The 17,649-nt window shown below is 42.2% G+C and overlaps 2 protein-coding genes across 5 annotated transcripts; both read right to left on the bottom strand.

Annotated features, from left to right (window-relative positions):
- Positions 1-833: 833 nt before the first annotated feature.
- LOC124652087 (photosystem I reaction center subunit N, chloroplastic-like) lies at positions 834-1,734 on the bottom strand. Its single transcript, XM_047191114.1, has 3 exons — positions 1,401-1,734; positions 1,168-1,293; positions 834-1,076 (listed from the first exon to the last, which is right to left on the bottom strand). Exons 1-3 carry the CDS (start codon positions 1,623-1,625, stop codon positions 987-989), a joined length of 441 nt encoding a protein of 146 aa, XP_047047070.1. The 5' UTR covers positions 1,626-1,734; the 3' UTR covers positions 834-986.
- A 1,650-nt stretch (positions 1,735-3,384) lies between these two features.
- Positions 3,385-10,223, bottom strand: LOC124653301 (small RNA degrading nuclease 5-like). Of its 4 annotated transcripts, none has more exons than XM_047192370.1 (15): positions 9,911-10,223; positions 9,114-9,170; positions 8,968-9,033; positions 8,463-8,596; positions 8,268-8,371; positions 7,454-7,554; positions 7,291-7,377; positions 7,057-7,116; positions 6,214-6,269; positions 5,872-5,932; positions 5,514-5,781; positions 5,160-5,341; positions 4,786-5,078; positions 4,568-4,693; positions 3,385-3,707 (listed from the first exon to the last, which is right to left on the bottom strand). In XM_047192370.1, exons 1-14 carry the CDS (start codon positions 10,172-10,174, stop codon positions 4,570-4,572), a joined length of 1,857 nt encoding a protein of 618 aa, XP_047048326.1. In that variant the 5' UTR covers positions 10,175-10,223; the 3' UTR covers positions 3,385-3,707; positions 4,568-4,569. The 4 variants fall into 4 exon arrangements, with proteins under 4 accessions (XP_047048326.1, XP_047048325.1, XP_047048327.1 ...); XM_047192369.1 differs by having other exon boundaries at positions 3,385-3,712; XM_047192371.1 differs by having other exon boundaries at positions 3,385-3,712; positions 7,291-7,361; positions 7,447-7,554.
- Between the last annotated feature and the right edge of the window lie 7,426 nt (positions 10,224-17,649).

Genomic DNA, 17,649 nt, shown 5'->3' on the forward strand with positions numbered 1-17,649 from the left:
GTGATACGTTTTCAAATGATAATTTTAATTCATGTACTCCGTAAAAAAAAGTGACTTTTCTTGTTCAAAATATGAAGTAAGTTTTATGTATAATCTTATCTAGAATATTTTATAAAAAAATGTGTTCAAACATATTAAACATGTACATCAAACAAAATATTCATAGAAGAAATATATATATATTGTTCAGGAATATTTAAGACATATTTTTTATTTAGTAAATGGAAAACGTTGGTTGTTAATTTTCTATACACTGTTTGAGAAAAAAATTCATGTGTATTTATTAATATGTTCATGCTACTCGTGATAAATATTCTCTTTGAATCAAAAAACATTTTCATGCCATTCGTCAAAACATTTGTCATATTAATTCATCTAAATGTGAAATTTGTTTACATCAGTAGGGGTCTCTATTTGGGGAAGACTTATAAACAAACAATTGTGGGCACCATTGTTCTATGACCCCTGTTTTGGGGTGTGTTGTAATATCGGTTTCGGTAAGATTTTCTCGGAATAACTCAGCGTTTATATTCTTATTATAATAGATTGAATCATTTGGAATCTTGTCGAAAGACAGACCAACAACTTCTCCAAAAGTGTACGTATGATACATATAATTTTCAAGTAAAGAAAAAGAGGAAAAAATGAACCGTATGCTTGCTGTTTCCAGCTGAATTTCCGAAAGAAAACAGTCTGAACCACTCAAGAAGAACGGAGGCTCCATCTGAATGGGTCCCATGGCACGGTAAGACTAATTAAGTGGGAGAAGTACCCAGCTAGATTAGCTGAATTTGTGTTCTAGACTCCTTGTTGTGCCAACAAACACGTGTATATCCAGGTGAAAACCGAATTCCCACTTGTTGGTGAAATACAATGACAATAAGTTTACAGCCGAAATACTTCCGCAGTTTGAACATCTAGGTACACGCACTGAGATACAAGCATCACATCAGCACTCGCCATATTCCTTGGCCAATCGTTCAGCTTCACCATTTCCAGAAGACGTTGGATCCGCACTTGAACTTCTCCTTTCCCTCGCACTCGATCTCGAGGTCATCGGAGATGAACGGGACTTTCTGCAACCACACAAGACATGATCAGAAATCAGAATCCGCCGGGCGATCGATCAAGAATTTTGACGATGGTCTGATCTGAAATATGATTTACCTTCTGCTTGGCGAGGTCCTGGCAGCCGGTGAAGTTGTAGGGGAACTTGCAGCTGCCGAACTGCACGGTGTAGGCGCGTGCGAAGTTGGCACCGCTGGTGGCCGCCCTCTTCTTGTCGTTCAGCTCCTGATCACACGCCAAATATCAAAAGGTTAGTGAATCTCCGGTGAGAAATGACCTTCATTTTGCCAAGAAACGGACGATCGACGACAGGGAGGAAAGAGAACACACACCTTGTTGATCTTGCTCTTCTCGAGGTACTCGTCGAAGACGCTGGCATTTGCGGAGCCGGTGGCAGCCGTGACGGCGAAGACGGCCGCTAGGCCGAGAAGCGCCGACCGCCGGTCCTTGGCCGGGGCGACCTGCACGCGCTTTGCCGCCGCGGGCGAGGCGTTGGCAGACTGCGGCACCGCTGCGGCGGGCTTGAGGCCGACCACACTGGAGTTCACACCTGCCATGGTCCTGTTGAGGTTCCTTGATTAATTCGGTGTGTGTGGAGTGTGTTTGATTGGCATCAAGGTGAGGGGGTGCTGTGATGGTTTTGTTTTTGATCGTGGGAAGGGAACGTTGTGGAGGGAAAATGGGGTTGTGGTGGGCGTGTGGATAGGGTGAGGCTTGCTCCGATCCCATTGGTTGGCCTTGGCGCCACGATGGATTCACTTATCCATATGCCGTGGGTCCCATGTAGCACGTGGCAGGATCTGCTTGGCCTTGCGGATCTTGAGGTGGACATTCTTTGCCTATGTAGCATGGTGATTGTAGCAGTCTTTTCTTGGGTCACAATAGGCATGGTGTATACAAGAGTGTGCCCTTTGTCCCTCTCGTGTAAAAAAACGCGAACACATACACTCACACCACACACCACTCGTACAACACAAACCAGACACCAGAGTCATGAAACTTGAAGATTACAATGTCACGAGATGTGTCTATATATCGATGAGAACGTCGTCTCTCACTGAAAGAAATAATATGTACTAACAAGAAACTTAGGGTTTGATATTTGTTGAGTTGGATTGATACTTTAAAAAGAAATCATTCGCGTCCTCATGATAATAATAATATCATCGTCGTCCATTCAATAGAATCATTCTTGAAATATTTGATCCCCTGTGTTATTCTGCATGCATTCAATGATATAGCATCTAATGAGTGACAAGAATGTTGAAACTTCATGGGTACATACAACAATAGCAAAAAACGTTAACAAATTTCTTGCACGCCAACATCCCACCCATATAATGCACCACAATAGAAAAAATGATCATACTTTGTTTATTTTCTGTTGATAACAAAATAAAGAGAAGTCAACAAAAAAATCATATTTATACATCAAGTAAATTGTGCATACATCGGGGAGGAGAAATCACTCGAAGTAGTACTAGCAAAGCGACCAACAACCTAATGACAGAAACAAACAAGTTGTCTATCATATAATGAGGAAGATCGAGACCTAAATGCACATCCTAACAAGAGTGAATCACACAAGATGCTCTATGGGGGAACCTACTAAGTGATTTTATTTGGATGGATCAAGATGCAAGTAAGACCAAAGAGGAGTTCTTGTTTGAGGAAAAGATAGCAAAGACAATGAGCTTAACCTAGATCAGCCTTAGATCCTAGAGGATCAAAAGGTGGAACAAGATGCATGCATGCATGACAGACATCATGCCACCTTTGACAATGTCAGCAATGAGATGGATGATGGTTCAGTATTTATCTTTGTTGGTGTCACCTAGAGTATAACGTATTTTATATTGAACTTTTACACAACTTATAGATACATATGTATGACATATAGCTTTATTTTAACACTGGGAATACCGTTTTTAAAATTTTGAAAAAAAAAAGACAGACTATAGAGCCCAAGTTAACTTTGGCATTTATGTTGGATTGGGACCGTTTTCAAGATTCAAGAACAAAGTACTTTGTAGGGGTGAAAAAATGTCAATCAATTCAACATGAATAAAACTCGATAATTTTCCTGTATGGCTATAAATTCAAATAACTTTCCTATATGGTTTAAATTATCCAGTTTTGTTAATTGTAGCTTCGATGTGGTAGACGAATGGCAATGAGATGTTAGCCTGTCACAGCACCAAGCCACCAACGTAGTGACTGTACGTGTCACACCCAATCAAAGGGTTAAAACCACCGAGTTAGAACTATCGTTTAGAAATGTTTTGTGAAACAAAACAAACGATTTTAGAGTCTAAATTTAAAGAGCCAACTTTGTCCTCATCTCTAAATCACGTGACTTAAAAAAAGTATCATACATTTCCCTCACTTGTGTTGTCTTCAATACTACATGTGTCAGTACCCTAATTAGCTCTTGCTATGTGAGATGGTGTTCATTTTCGATGTTGTTGCACGAGGTTGATGAGCTCGCTTCTGGGTTTCCTAGTTTCATGTTCCAATCTGTACGACAAGCAACTAACAATGCTGTCCACTATTGTGCCAACTTTGCTTGCACACATGGCCAGGTCCTGGTTGAGAGTGCCGACCGACGTCATCTTGAACAGCTTTCCTGCTGATTTTACCTGGTCTGCAAAAAGTTAAACAGCTCAAGACTTTTCCCTAAAAAGGAATTCGGTTGTCACCAATATAAGATGGAATTGATGGTCTAACTTTGAAGACAAAGTTAACGTTCAAAAAACAAAAATGGCCTGTGGTCATTTACGCATGGGAACTTTCCGAGGTCACTTTTAAGAATTGCACCAAATTTATTCCAACATTACCAGATAAAAAAATAGTGTAAATTTTAGCTTGCAGATGATTTGAGATTTGTAAATTTTAGCTTGCAGATGATTTGAGATTTGTAAATTCACACAGGTGCATGTACAAATAAATGTTGTCGGTTTTACTATAAAATACTGAAAGCATTCTGCCCTCCAAGACAGAACAAATACCTATAGAATTGTTATCTACGCTATCCTTATATTCAACTGTGTCCCGTGGCAAATTTTTCCTATATGTTAGTAGTACTCCCTCCGTCTATAAATAGATGTGTGAGGTTTGTCTAAATCTGAATGTATTTAGACACTAAATAGCGTCTAGATACATTTAGAATTAAACAAATGTCAGGCGAGACAGAGGTAGTATATTGCTGGAATTTGGAACATTTGCTACACAAGAATCTACAACTTATAACCCCATACCAGATAGCACATCTGGAACTTCGAAGTCATGTTTCGGAAATGAATCCTTCCTAGCCAAAAGTTTTACATGTCTGGCTGTTAGGATCCATGTAGGGCTGCATCCTAAAACTACCAAAGTTTAAGAAATGCTCGTTGACTCCATCCTTCCTAAAACTACTGAAGCGATTTTGTACATTAATCTTTAAAAATGGTTCTCAACAATGTAAACTCAGAATGCGGGGAAAAAAGGAAAAGTTGCTTACAGCTAATGCTTGACACAACAGAAGCATAGCGCAACTTCTGCTTGAGCTTGTAAATCTTCCAGTGCTTCAACAATATTTTTCCGGCTTTCGCTTGTTTCTTCTCCATGGTTAAGCATTTTCTTTAATCTGCATGCCGTACTAGGGTTAATAAAGGTAGGTACGCAACACGGCGCAACAGTTTTACAGCTCAAGAAATATAACTTTCTGAACATATTTACCTTTGTACCAAAGGTGTATCCCCATGACCAGTGCATATAATAAACATAGCATTTTCAGGCAGTGTATCATATAATTTTCTAATTTTCTTGTCCAATTCACTCAAAATTTCCTTTAACTCAGGGCAAGTTTGATCCTTTGCTCTTTTCCGAGCAGTTTTTCTGTCGCATGTTTTCAATGCTATAGCCTCTGCAACACAGGATTTCAATTTCTCAGGATCTTGAGCTCTTTTAAGTAAATAAGAGATCAATCCAGAAAACTGAGTCCAGACAAAGCTGATATTGTCATTCTTTACCTGCAGTAGGATTTCAGCAACTAATGAGAACTTGCACAAAAATAGAGAAGCAATGCTGCCACTAGAAATCTGTAGTACTACCTCTTTCATTGATCTAGAGAGGGCATCATCATCTGAGAAAACTGCAATTGAATTGCAAGAAGCATCTGAATAGCGATCAAGAACGCCCACGTCATCAATGAGGGAACATTTTTTCCCACTTTCATGCAGAACAGAAGCCAACTTTCGCCTCGAAAACGATGGCAGAGAGCCAAAATCAGGACCTGGTGAACTAGACATCAGATGATAGACGTTACCATAGAAAATGCAACCAACTGGAAAACAAACAGAATACCGAAACATATGCTAGTCATGCTCTGTTGATGCCCCGTTACACAATTCAAAGAAACGACAGTTGGCCAAGCAATAAAAACAGTACTCAAAAGTATATTCTACCGTATTTGATTTTCAAAAGGGCAAGATCCAGAGCAGCTCTTGCGTCTTCTGCGCTGTCATGCCCAGAACCTGTGTTCTGGATCTCCCGGCTAAGATATTTGTTTGCCAGAACACGTAAAGCAATTTTACAGCGAGGGCCACGATTATATTTGTACAAAACAGCAGTATCAATGACCAAATCATGAGATATCCGTAATGCCATAAGGTCATTCTCCAAAGAATGCCCAACAAGAATGGTTTCTTTGTACACAAGTCCAATAAACTCTTCCTGGAAAGAGCAAAATGGTTGTGTCAGCCAAAGTATGATGAGTTTATGGCACGCATACAAAAGATCATGAGAAAATTAGAAACATGTCACCTGAATCTCCTGGAGGGTTGTGGTCACATCGGATAGCATCTCAGCAGTGATTCCACTGAACCTGCACTATTAAAAATAATAGCACTCAAATCTATCACTCAGAGCCTATCGAGGATATTACGAAAGTAATCATGGGAGGGAGCAAAAAAGCACAAATTAGGTCAGTGCAATTTCAATTAATAAATAAGAATTTGATAGCACAAGGCATGTGCTTCACAGAGGTAAAGATTCCAGCCATCTTCAAATATCATAACTCAGTTCAATGTCGAGGAAAAATTAACTAAAACACTCAATAGGTACTTAGTAGCCTGAGAAGAAAGGAAAGCAAAGGCACCGTATTACCTTGTATTGTAATCAGTGATTGGATTGGCAGGCTTAACTAGTTTATCCAGTACCACCTGAAGATTGCAACAAAATTAATATAGGCACATGGGCAGTGTAGTGTGAAGAAAATAATGGGTCATGCACTTATGCAAGCATACATAAAGAAGAAATATTTATTTTGTCAATTTAAGATCACTTTTGATCCAAAGGAGATAAAAAAATCCAGGCAAGCATTAAAGTGATGGGAGAAGAGAAGTCCATATTACACCCCTGAACTTGTCCCAAAGTTCAGATTACAGCCCTTAACTTAAGTTTCGTTCACATTATCAAGTCAAACTCACAAAACAAGGACCACTCTGACACCGGCCGAGGGAGACATGCCGCCGAGGCACGCAGCCTACATCACACCCTCCTACCCTCCCTGCTGCCTAGTCAGAGCCTCACCCCTAGCTGAACCCTAACCCGAACCTTCCTAGTTCCAGCCATCCAGGGTACATGCCCCTCCCAGCGCATCAATCACCATATCTGCCTAATCTCCCTTCGCCATCCCACACCTGATACTCTATATCTTCCCTCTCGTACACTTGACAGAGAGCTTGCTGTCATGTGGTTTACTTCGATTGGGCGGTTGGCAGCATTTTTCTTTCAGATAAAAGGGCAGGCGTACGGTCGTTGGAATCATAGGGTGTGCGAAACAGAGGTCGTGGGGCCAGCAGGCTCATGAGGAGTGGTGGCCGCTCAGCCCGAGATGAAGTGTAATGTAGACTTTTCTCGACAGTAATAGAGACAATTCTTCAAAGGAACTTCATAAAAGCAATGTGCAAGAAGCTTTAACCAATCTTGGGAGTGGGATGTCCATACCTCTCCTTTAATATCGACTAATGTCACTCTTGTAAGTTCAAATCCAGCAGCCGTCACACACTGAGAAGTAACATGAAATAATTTTTTAAGGAGTATTAGAAAAAGACTTAAGAAAGTAGCATAACTGTACCAACTAGACACATCTAATGCGTCAAATTTTCTTGGAGGGACAAATCAAAGAAGGGCCTCAAAATGTACATTGACAGACATTCAAGAAACAGAAAATCATATTACCATCTCACAATCAAGTGCTAGAATTTCGTGTGGACAAGAGCCTGAAGGAGCTGGAACTGTAGGGACAAAACCTGGCAATTGTGGCAAGAAAAAAAAACGTTCATTTTAACATCAGAGCATAAAAATGGAAGGCGGAGACAGAAAATAAAATCCAACCTGACAAACTGGATGGGTAGCCATTATCTTCTAAGTCTTTCGCAGAAAGTGTGTAATATTTGACAGGAAATGGTACATCTTTTAGGTCATCCAGACTTGATATCTTACCTAAAAAAGGTTAACAAATTCACACAAAAAAAATTAAAAATCATTTTAGGTTCAGGAATCAGGAGCACCCACTTTTATCAGAGAAGGAAATAAGAATCTAATTTCAGTATATGTCCATAAACACCAAATATCCATATGAACCAACATAAATGGGAAGGAATCATTGGATAGAAACTTTTTAGTAGACATCTTGAAATTAGAGAGATTGAGAAGAACATCTTGAGCTTAGTGAGTTAGGAAAGACATCTTGAGCTAAGAGAAACAAATGATAGATGCTCAGCAGAAGATACATCAGATTCCGAATAATTGGCTATACTCTCAATTCTGGGGTTTGCACCAATGAGAATAACTTCAAATGTGATCATTACTTCAAATTATAATGCAAGATGCGAACATGACTGAGAAATGCACAATGCACAAGTAAATAACAGTAAAATGGCAGTGACAAAAAAGTAGCAAGTGCTCCTATTACAAGTTATAAAATGACAATCTTGTAGGAAGTAACGGCAGCAGAAAGGATGGTAGTAGTTGTTAAATAAATAACAGACTTCCAAAACCAGAATCTTAACCATCAAGCAAACCTCACATAATTTTCAGCGGCTAATGGCTATTATTGTAATAGCAGAAGAAATCACATAATATGAGCCCAACAAAGCAGAATACAGTTAACTTCAACAAGTAGAAACACAATCTCAGGAGTCGTAGCCTCATACCTCCAGCAAATTCATGTGAATGGTTTGATGCTTGTGCATTCCGCTTTCGCTTTACTCTGCATGTTAGGAGTGCATCAATGGTATGCCTTTCATCTGGTATACAACTGCCAGAAAAGATCAGTTATATATTAATAATACACCAGAATACAAAAACCTGTGGGCACAGCTTTTAAGACTTCTGTTTAATGCACAAACCTTGAAGCTAGAACAGGTTTTGGATTGCCACACAATTCTTTCAAAGAAGAAAGGAGGCGGGACTGCGACATATATAAAGCTGCATCGAGGCCAGGGACATACAAAAGGATAACTTTTGGGATAAGAGGCTTGTTCTGAAGATCAAAAACAAGCATACGTTTAGTGGTAAGAAGAGGCAAGATTTAATAAAACAATTAGAAAAGCAATATTACATACACAAATCAAGTATCAGTACTTACTACAAATAAACATCTTTTAAAAAAATCATCACGAGCTACAAATAATTTTTATATGGTTCTGCTACTGCTAACAGATGTGGCACATGTTTCCGAGATGGAATTTAATAATTGAAGAACAGGTTGTTCTCAGTCCAAAGTACAGTGATGACAAATATAAACAGGAAAAACCTCAGTTATTCATCATCGATAATGGCTAATACAGTGGAAAGTAAAAAAAGAGAATCATGTGGTCCACAAAGCAATAAGTACGAGGAAAGAGAGTTTACTTTAATGAACACCCAAGAAGGCAATATGCCTTCACCAATAACCCAGGTGACTAACCCCTGGACATCCTGTGTCACAAATAAATGGCGCATTACAAGAGAAATAAATTAGAGGCCAATTTGCATGGTGTTTCTGTTATGAAAGGAACCTGTAAATTTAATGTAGAATCTGAAGTGGCCTCCTTAAAAACAACATCAGGTTTGGCCTGAATTGGATATAGAAAACAACATCACCAGAGTTAGTTCGATAAGTAATAGGGTATAGTTTATATAGGCAAATGTGTTAATAAAATCAGTAAAATTAGATGCAGACGGTTACGCTTGAACAATAACCAATGAGCAAATATCCAGATGTCCAACTATATAAATGTTATGATAACATATTGAAAAATAAAATAAAACTTACATCACTATTGCATCTTATAGTCCATTTGTAACATTTAGGGTACAATTTAAATATATGATAATAGAGCCAGCATAGACGATTTCTGGTGCTAAGAGCAAACTCTGATAAAAAAAACACAAATGGTATCCAACAATTTCAAGTGGAGTGCATTCCTTCCATTTGACATGGGAAACACACTCCTCTGTCGAACAAGCAATCAGCCTATATGCCTCACAAAAGTTCAGTGGAACAGTACAATGCCTCTGTATTTTATTTCTACCATATCACCATGTCTAAGTATCCTTGCTTCGTATCTTTGAGAAATCTCTCCCAAATTAAAAACTTTTGGACACTTCCCCCCGCAGGGAAAAACCATTTAGTACAGTAAGTACTTTCCATGTCAAATGGAAAACAAAAAAAACGAAAATACAGGCTTCCCTAGCGACAGATTAATACAGTTCCAGGGGATTAAAAACTTCCCCGGTTCTACCACTCTGAAACAGAGAAACCTTAATTTACCCCCCAAAGAAGAGAAAAAAAAGACGGGAAGAAAGCACGTACGTCGGGGCCGTACACGTCGTAGTAAGTGGAGGCGGTGGGAGCTGCTCCGTCCGCCTCGCCGGAGCCGGAGGGCGTCGACATGGTAGGCGCCGCCGGGGGAGTCACGCTTCTAGGGCTTTGGCGCTCTGATGACAGGCTTATGCAGGGAGGCCCTCTGAATAGTTTAGGTCTTACCCAACGTCCTAGCGGTGCGACCTTCTTCCGACTTATTGTAGCTGTAGCGCTAGCATTACTATATTGAGGGCTTTTCTGTAAATAAACCATTCCACTGATCGAGTGAAAACAATTCTGGTCTGAAAATCCCCTTCGCCAAGTTCAGCGAACCGGCTCTTATTAACCGGGCAATCGTGGGCACGGTCAAAGTGAACACATCGGGGTGGGCCCTACCTGCGCGGAGGCCTTATCCCTTCTCTCGTGTTAACTCTTTTCCTTCCCTCTCATCTAAGAGCAGCTCCGCCGGGAGCATCAAATCATCGCCGGCAGCAGTCTAAGGAGTCTAGAGAGAGAAACTGCTCGTCATCACGAGCTCACTAGAATAGCCGGCGAGCCCCAACCGATCCATGTGCGAAGAGAAGCTATCGGGGACGCCTGCAACACAAGCAACAAAACTCCACCTAGGAAGATTTTCACTGGCCCACGCGTTAGCCCCTCTCTCTCCCCCACCTACCACTCTCTCTTCTTTTTAATTCCCCACCTACACTCTCTCTCATCTGCCATGTCTTTGCCGGCACATGCTATTGGGCTGACCGGTTTGGAGAGTCTAAACTTTTTAGCCGGCGTTTGCTACCGGCGGTCCCAATACGTAAGATGCTCTAAGCTTTATGTCCTCCCATCCCTTAAACGTCACCACCACTTAAGACAGACGTCGCCACGACCGCTAGGGAGACGGCAGCGAAGAAGGCATCGTCAAGGATGGAGCAAGTTAGCGGTGAGCAACGAACTTGGTGGGGGTGTGGGTGTGCCAACGATCCGGATGTTGGCGGAGCTTCGATGAAAGGTCGAGGCAGCAGAGGACCGGCAGAAGCCAAGCTTTGAGTAGGGTAGTGCAATGAAATAGCCCTAGTGAAGAGTTTCAATTGAAACCTAGTACAAATGTTAGTGATTATATGAGATAAACATCTATATCTATATATGCAAGATAACCAATACATCAAATGTTGGATATGTGGTTGGTATGTGCCTCCACAACTAGGCTTCATTTGCCCAATCTGGTGTTGATGATTTTGTTCCCACCTGTTATTAAGGTATTAATTAGACGAAAGCCTTAACGATTTGTGACTATAGCATGATCGGCAAAGCACCTCCACTCTATCTTATTATTGTTGTCTTCAAGGCTTTATTCTTCTATGTTCCTCTTCTAATTCCGCATCCTTACACAAACCATCTATACATCAGGTACCAATCTTGATCTAGGCTTGAGGCAAATAAAAATATCACATACAAATAACAAATAACAAATAACGTCGAATCAAACCATGAATCCTCTTAATGTTATGTTCATGGGCAACAAGGCTACACCTCTGCCCCAACTCCGTGGAGACTACGAGCGATTCATCAGAGACATCGCAAACATAAAATTCATAGGATCGTTTTCTTCAAGAACAATGATAAGAAAAACGATCTTACAATCTTTCCAATGGAAAATTTGAATATAAGATCGACTACAATGTTACGATATGGCTAGTAGAAATGGAGATGACACTGGTGCAAGTGCTTTTTTCCAAGTAGAAATGGACTGGACCTGGAATGGCCACAAATTTTCGTCCTTTGTTTGGTATCCCCCACCCTTGCCCCCAAAAGAACACACACACCCCAAGAAAACTCGTCTATTTCTATGTGAGAGAGTTATGCTTGGTACAATGGATGGTATGAATGGTTTTTCAAAATGGAACAAATTAATATTGTGAAGATATCAATTATGCCCAATCTCTACACCAACAAAGTATCCCGATCTAGTCAGGAGATAAAGGATGCACACAACCAAAAATAAAAAATCAAGAAGAAAAGGAACCCGTCGTGATTATCAATCACTCACAGGAACAGAACCAAATCCACCCCAAAGATGGCACCCGGACTACATCTCCAAAAGTGACGCCTCCAAGAAGGGAAAGTACACAAGCATCATCATCCCATGATCAATAGATCATAGGTTTTCACTCAGGAGAAAATTCTGAGCACACGAGACAATGCCTTAAACAAGTAGACAATCGGCATTTCCAAGTACAACCAATGAGAGTCGGACCTATGGTTTTCACCCTGGAAATCAAGACTTGGTACTCAAGGAGCGCCACACAAAAATAAAGTCCACCTGTGTTTCCACCCCCACGTGCCACTTGCAGGCTGCTAATGCAAATCATCAATCACCAGGCTACGGTAACCTCGTGTTTGGTGTGGACGGAAACATCGTTCCGCAAGCCATGTCCGTACAACATCATGGGAAGCAAATTCTTCATCACATCTAAGACCCCTTGATGAGGCGGTTCCTCGGCATGCCCACCATGAGGGTCTTAGGGTTGACGGAAGGCGGCGATGGAGATTCTGGGAGCGAGAGAAGGCACGACGTACCCAGGTTCACGTCCCCGCGGTGGAGGATCGCTACGTCCTGCTAGCAATCCACTATATGAATATATGTGTACAGGGGGCCGCCATTGGCAGAGTTGTTGTATCTAGTCTAGTTCTAATATGCGGGTTGCGATGTCTAGGCGTATCGCGTTTACGTTTTCTGTTCCTGAATCTGTCCTCTAAGGGGTGCCCCAGCTTGGCTTTATATATCAACCAGGCTAGGGTTTACAAGAGTCCTAGTAGAATTCGTATTGGAGTCTTTTTTCTTGTAGTCCAAGTTGATATTCCTTGTGGGTCCAGCTTGTCGAGTCCTTGCGTTGGTCCATCTTCATAATCTGTATCGGGTATAGCAATGTCGGGTACCAGAAGGGTAATGCCCACATCAGTAGCCCCCGAGTGTCTTGCCGAAGTGAAGCTTCGGGCAGGGACTAAAGTTGTCATCGTCCGAATATCTTGATCATCTGTTGAATCTTGTGCTTGATGTAGAGTCGAAGTTATTCTTTATCGGGTGCGCGGCCAGCGCTCCCGATGGGAGTAGCCCCCGAGTCTATGGACGGGTGCTTGCAACCGTGCGTAGACTCGGGTTGTACTACTCAGAGAGCTTGATGTTGATGTCGACGTCTTCAAATCATCGCATCATTCGATACTTTTAAATCTATCGGGTCTTCAAAACGGTGCAAGCTTCGAGATAAGCCGAAGAGCTAGATTGTTAGAACCTTCGGGTTCGTTCTTTTTGTCGATGATGCTTTCATCTTTTTATCGGGTGTGCGGCTAGCGCTCTCGATGGGAGTAGCCCCCAAACCTGTAGATAACTATGAAGTAGTCAAGTATATGGTGTAAAATGTTGAGTCGAATCTCGTAGATTTCTTCAAGTTCTGAGAACATTTGGATGATTTTGATGATGTCGATGATTCTGAATGATGTCCCGGAGGAGTCGATGATTTTGATGATGTCCCGAAGGAGTTGATGATTTTGATGATGTCCCAGAGGAGTCGACGATTGGTCCGCGGCAACACCCAAACGTTGGTTGCGCTGCAGGCCCGATGGACTCAATGAGCTATGTATTTTTGTAAATCATCGGTGGCAACACCCGAACATGGAGTGCACTGCAGGCTTGACGGACTCATTACATCTTACTGAGTCGTGGTTTTGTTTGTATAGCACTGGCGGCAACTTATGATTGAAAAGCTCACGTTGCAAGCTCGGTGGGCTCATTGCATTTTATTGAGCCGTGTATTTGTTTGTATAGTGGTCATCAGCAAGTTGTGAGTGATCAGTTCATGTTGCAGACCCGATGGACCCGTAGTAATCGCAACATATCTTGCTGAATCGTACGCATGTGTCTTGAATTATGTCGGCAGCAGCCCCCGAGTCAACGAGAGAACCATGTGCACTATCGACTCCGTAGCTCTTAGTACTCTATGTTTGATGTACCGGCGTGGGTCTTTCTTGATTTGTATCATTTTCATCATCTGCAGCGCTCGCATGTTCCCTGAAGCTTTGATGAAAACGAGTTGTACCTTGTCTTGTTTTTGATGGTCCTTTGATTATTATCGATTGCAGCACTCGCATATTCCCTGAGACTTAGATGAAATCGTTGATAGTATAATGTTTCTCCATGTTTGTTTGAATTCCAGCGCTCCCGATAGGAGTAAACGCAATAATAGAAGATCTTCCAAGAGCCCCCGAGTAATTCCAGCGCTCCCGGAAGTATATCAGGTTGATATTAGATAAGATGATATCCATTGAAGATCACAGACGATAAATCCACTCACCCGGGAGTGCATCGGGTCAATATTTATATAGCCATAGAAGATAAATCCATTGATAACCATAGATGATGAAGCCACTGATACGTCTCAAACGTATCTATAATTTCTTATGTTCCATGCTACTTTTATGATGATACTCACATGTTTTATACACATTATATGACATTATTATGCGTTTTCCGGAAGTAACCTATTGACGAGATGCCGAGGTGCCAGTTCCTGTTTTCTGCTGTTTTTGGTTTCAGAAATCTTACACAGGAAATATTCTCGGAATTGGACGAAATCAAGGCCCACGATCTTATAATTCCACGAAGCTTCCAGAACACCGAAGAGGGACCAGAGGGGAGGCCCAGGGCCACCACACATGGTGGCGGCGCGGCCAAGAGGGGGCCGCGCCCCCCTGTTGTGTGGAGCCTCCAGACCCCCTCCGACTCCGACTCTTCGCCTATTTAAGCCGTCCTGACCTAAAACTTCGAGGGGAATAAGCCACGGTACGAGAAAAGTTCCAGAGCCGCCGCCATCGCGAAGCCAAGATTCGGGGGACAGAAGTCTCTGTTCCGGCACGCCGTCGGGACGGGGAAGTGCCCCCGGAAGGCATCTCCATCGACACCACCGCCATCTCCATCGACGCTGCTGTCTCCTATGATGAGGAGGGAGTAGTTCTCCCCCGAGGCTAAGGGCTCTACCGTAGCTATGTGGTTCATCTCTCTCTTTGTGATCTAGTTGAATATCATCTATGTGTTACTCTGGTGATGTTATTAAAGTAGTCTATTCCTCCTCCATGATGTAATGTTGACGAGTGTGTGCATCATGAAGTACTTGGTATAGGTTATGATTGTGATCTCTTGTAGATTATGAAGTTAACTATTACTATGATAGTATTGATGTGATCTATTCCCCTTTTCATAGCCTGACGGTGACAGTGTGCATGCTATGTTAGTACTCGGTATAATTGCAATGGTCTATCATGCACTCTAAGGTTATTTAAATATGAACATCGAATGTTGTGGAGCTTGTTAATGATACGTCTCCGACGTATCGATAATTTCTTATGTTCTATGCCATATTATTGATGATACCTACATGTTTTATGCACACTTTATGTCATATTCGTGCATTTTCTGGAACTAACCTATTAACAAGATGCCGAAGTGCCGGTTCTGTTTTACGCTGTTTTTGGTTTCGTAAATCCTAGTAACGAAATATTCTCGGAATTGGACGAAACGAAGACCCGGGGGCCTATTTTGCCACGAACCTTCCGGAAGACCGAAGAGCATACGAAGTGGGGCCACGAGGTGGCCGGACCACATGGCGGCGCGGCCAAGGGGGGCCCGCGCCACCCGTGGTGTGGGCCCCTCGTCGCCCCGACTCGCCCTTCCGCCTACTTAAAGCCTCCGTCGCGAAACCCCCGATGCGAAAAACCACGATACGGAAAACCTTATCGAGACGCCGCCGCCGCCGATCCCATCTCGGGGGATTCTGGAGATCTCCTCCGGCACCCTGCCGGAGAGGGGATTCATCTCCCGGAGGACTCTACACCGCCATGGTCGCCTCCGGAGTGATGAGTGAGTAGTTCACCCCTGGACTATGGGTCCATAGCAGTAGCTAGATGGTTGTCTTCTCCTCATTGTGCTTCATTGTTGGATCTTGTGAGCTGCCTAACATGATCAAGATCATCTATCCGTAATACTCTATGTTGTGTTTGTCGGGATCCGATGGATAGAGAATACCATGTTATGTTAATTATCAAGTTATTACATATGTGTTGTTTATGATCTTGCATGCTCTCCGTTACTAGTAGAGGCTCGGCCAAGTTTTTGCTTTTAACTCCAAGAGGGAGTATTTATGCTCGATAGTGGGTTCATGCTGCATTGACACCTGGGACGATGGATGGAAAGTTCTAAGGTTGTGCTGTGTCTTGTTGCCACTAGGGATAAAACATTGGCGCTATGTCCGAGGATGTAGTTGTTGATTACATTACGCACCATACTTAATGCAATTGTCCGTTGCTTTGCAACTTAATACTGGAAGGGGTTCGGACGATAACCTGAAGGTGGACTTTTTAGGCATAGATGCGGTTGGATGGCGGTCTATGTACTTTGTCGTAATGCCCAATTAAATCTCACTATACTTATCATGACATGTATGTGCATTGTTATGCCCTCTCTATTTGTCAATTGCCCGACTGTAATTTGTTCACCCAACATGCTTTTATCTTATGGGAGAGACACCTCTAGTGAACTGTGGACCCCGGTCCATTCTTTTAATACTGAAATACAAATCTGCTGCAATACTTGTTTTTACCGTTTTCTCTGCAAACAATCATCTTCCACACAATTCGGTTAATCCTTTGTTACAGCAAGCCGGTGAGATTGACAACCTCACTGTTTCGTTGGGGCAAAGTACTTTGGTTGTGTTGTGCGGGTTCCACGTTGGCGCCGGAATCCCCGGTGTTGCGCCGCACTACATCCCGCCGCCATCAACCTTCAACGTGCTTCTTGGCTCCTCCTGGTTCGATAAACCTTGGTTTCTTTCTGAGGGAAAACTTGCTGCTGTGCGCATCATACCTTCCTCTTGGGGTTCCCCAACGAACGTGTCAACTACACGCATCAAGCAAATTTCTGGCGCCGTTGCCGGGGAGATCAAGACACGCTGCAAGGGGAGTCTCCACTTCTCAATCTCTTTACTTTGTTTTTGTCTTGCTTTATTTTATTTACTACTTTGTTTGCTGCACTTTATATCAAAACACAAAAAAATTAGTTGCTAGCTTTACTTTATTTACTGTCTTGTTTGCTATATCAAAAATACAAAAAAATTTAGTTACTTGCATTTACTTTACTTATTTCATCATGTTTCCTTTTAATTTTACCGCAAAGAACATACCGGTAGGACAAGGGTCCATAATTGGGAGGAACAATATAGAAGAATTTTTCACCCATGTTAGTACCGTTGAAGATTTTGAAGATAGACACTTGGTAGAACTTGCTCCTACTTATGAAATTGCTGCTGTGATGGCGTGTATTTCACACGTTCGTTGGGCAACCCCAAGAGGAAGGTATGATGCGCACAGCAGCAAGTTTTCCCTCAGAAAGAAACCAAGGTTTATCGAACCAGGAGGAGCCAAGAAGCACGTTGAAGGTTGATGGCGGCGGGATGTAGTGCGACGCAACACCGGAGATTCCGGCGCCAACGTGGAACCCGCACAACACAACCAAAGTACTTTGCCCCAACGAAACAGTTGAGGTTGTCAATCTCACCGGCTTGCTGTAACAAAGGATTAACCGTATTGTGTGGAAGATGATTGTTTGCAGAGAAAACGAGTAAAACAAGTATTGCAGCAAATTTGTATTTCAAGTATTAAAGAATGGACCGGGGTCCACAGTTCACTAGAGGTGTCTCTCCCAT

Source organism: Lolium rigidum, chromosome 5 (genome assembly GCF_022539505.1).
Source record: "Lolium rigidum isolate FL_2022 chromosome 5, APGP_CSIRO_Lrig_0.1, whole genome shotgun sequence".
Taxonomy (NCBI): Eukaryota; Viridiplantae; Streptophyta; class Magnoliopsida; order Poales; family Poaceae; genus Lolium; species Lolium rigidum.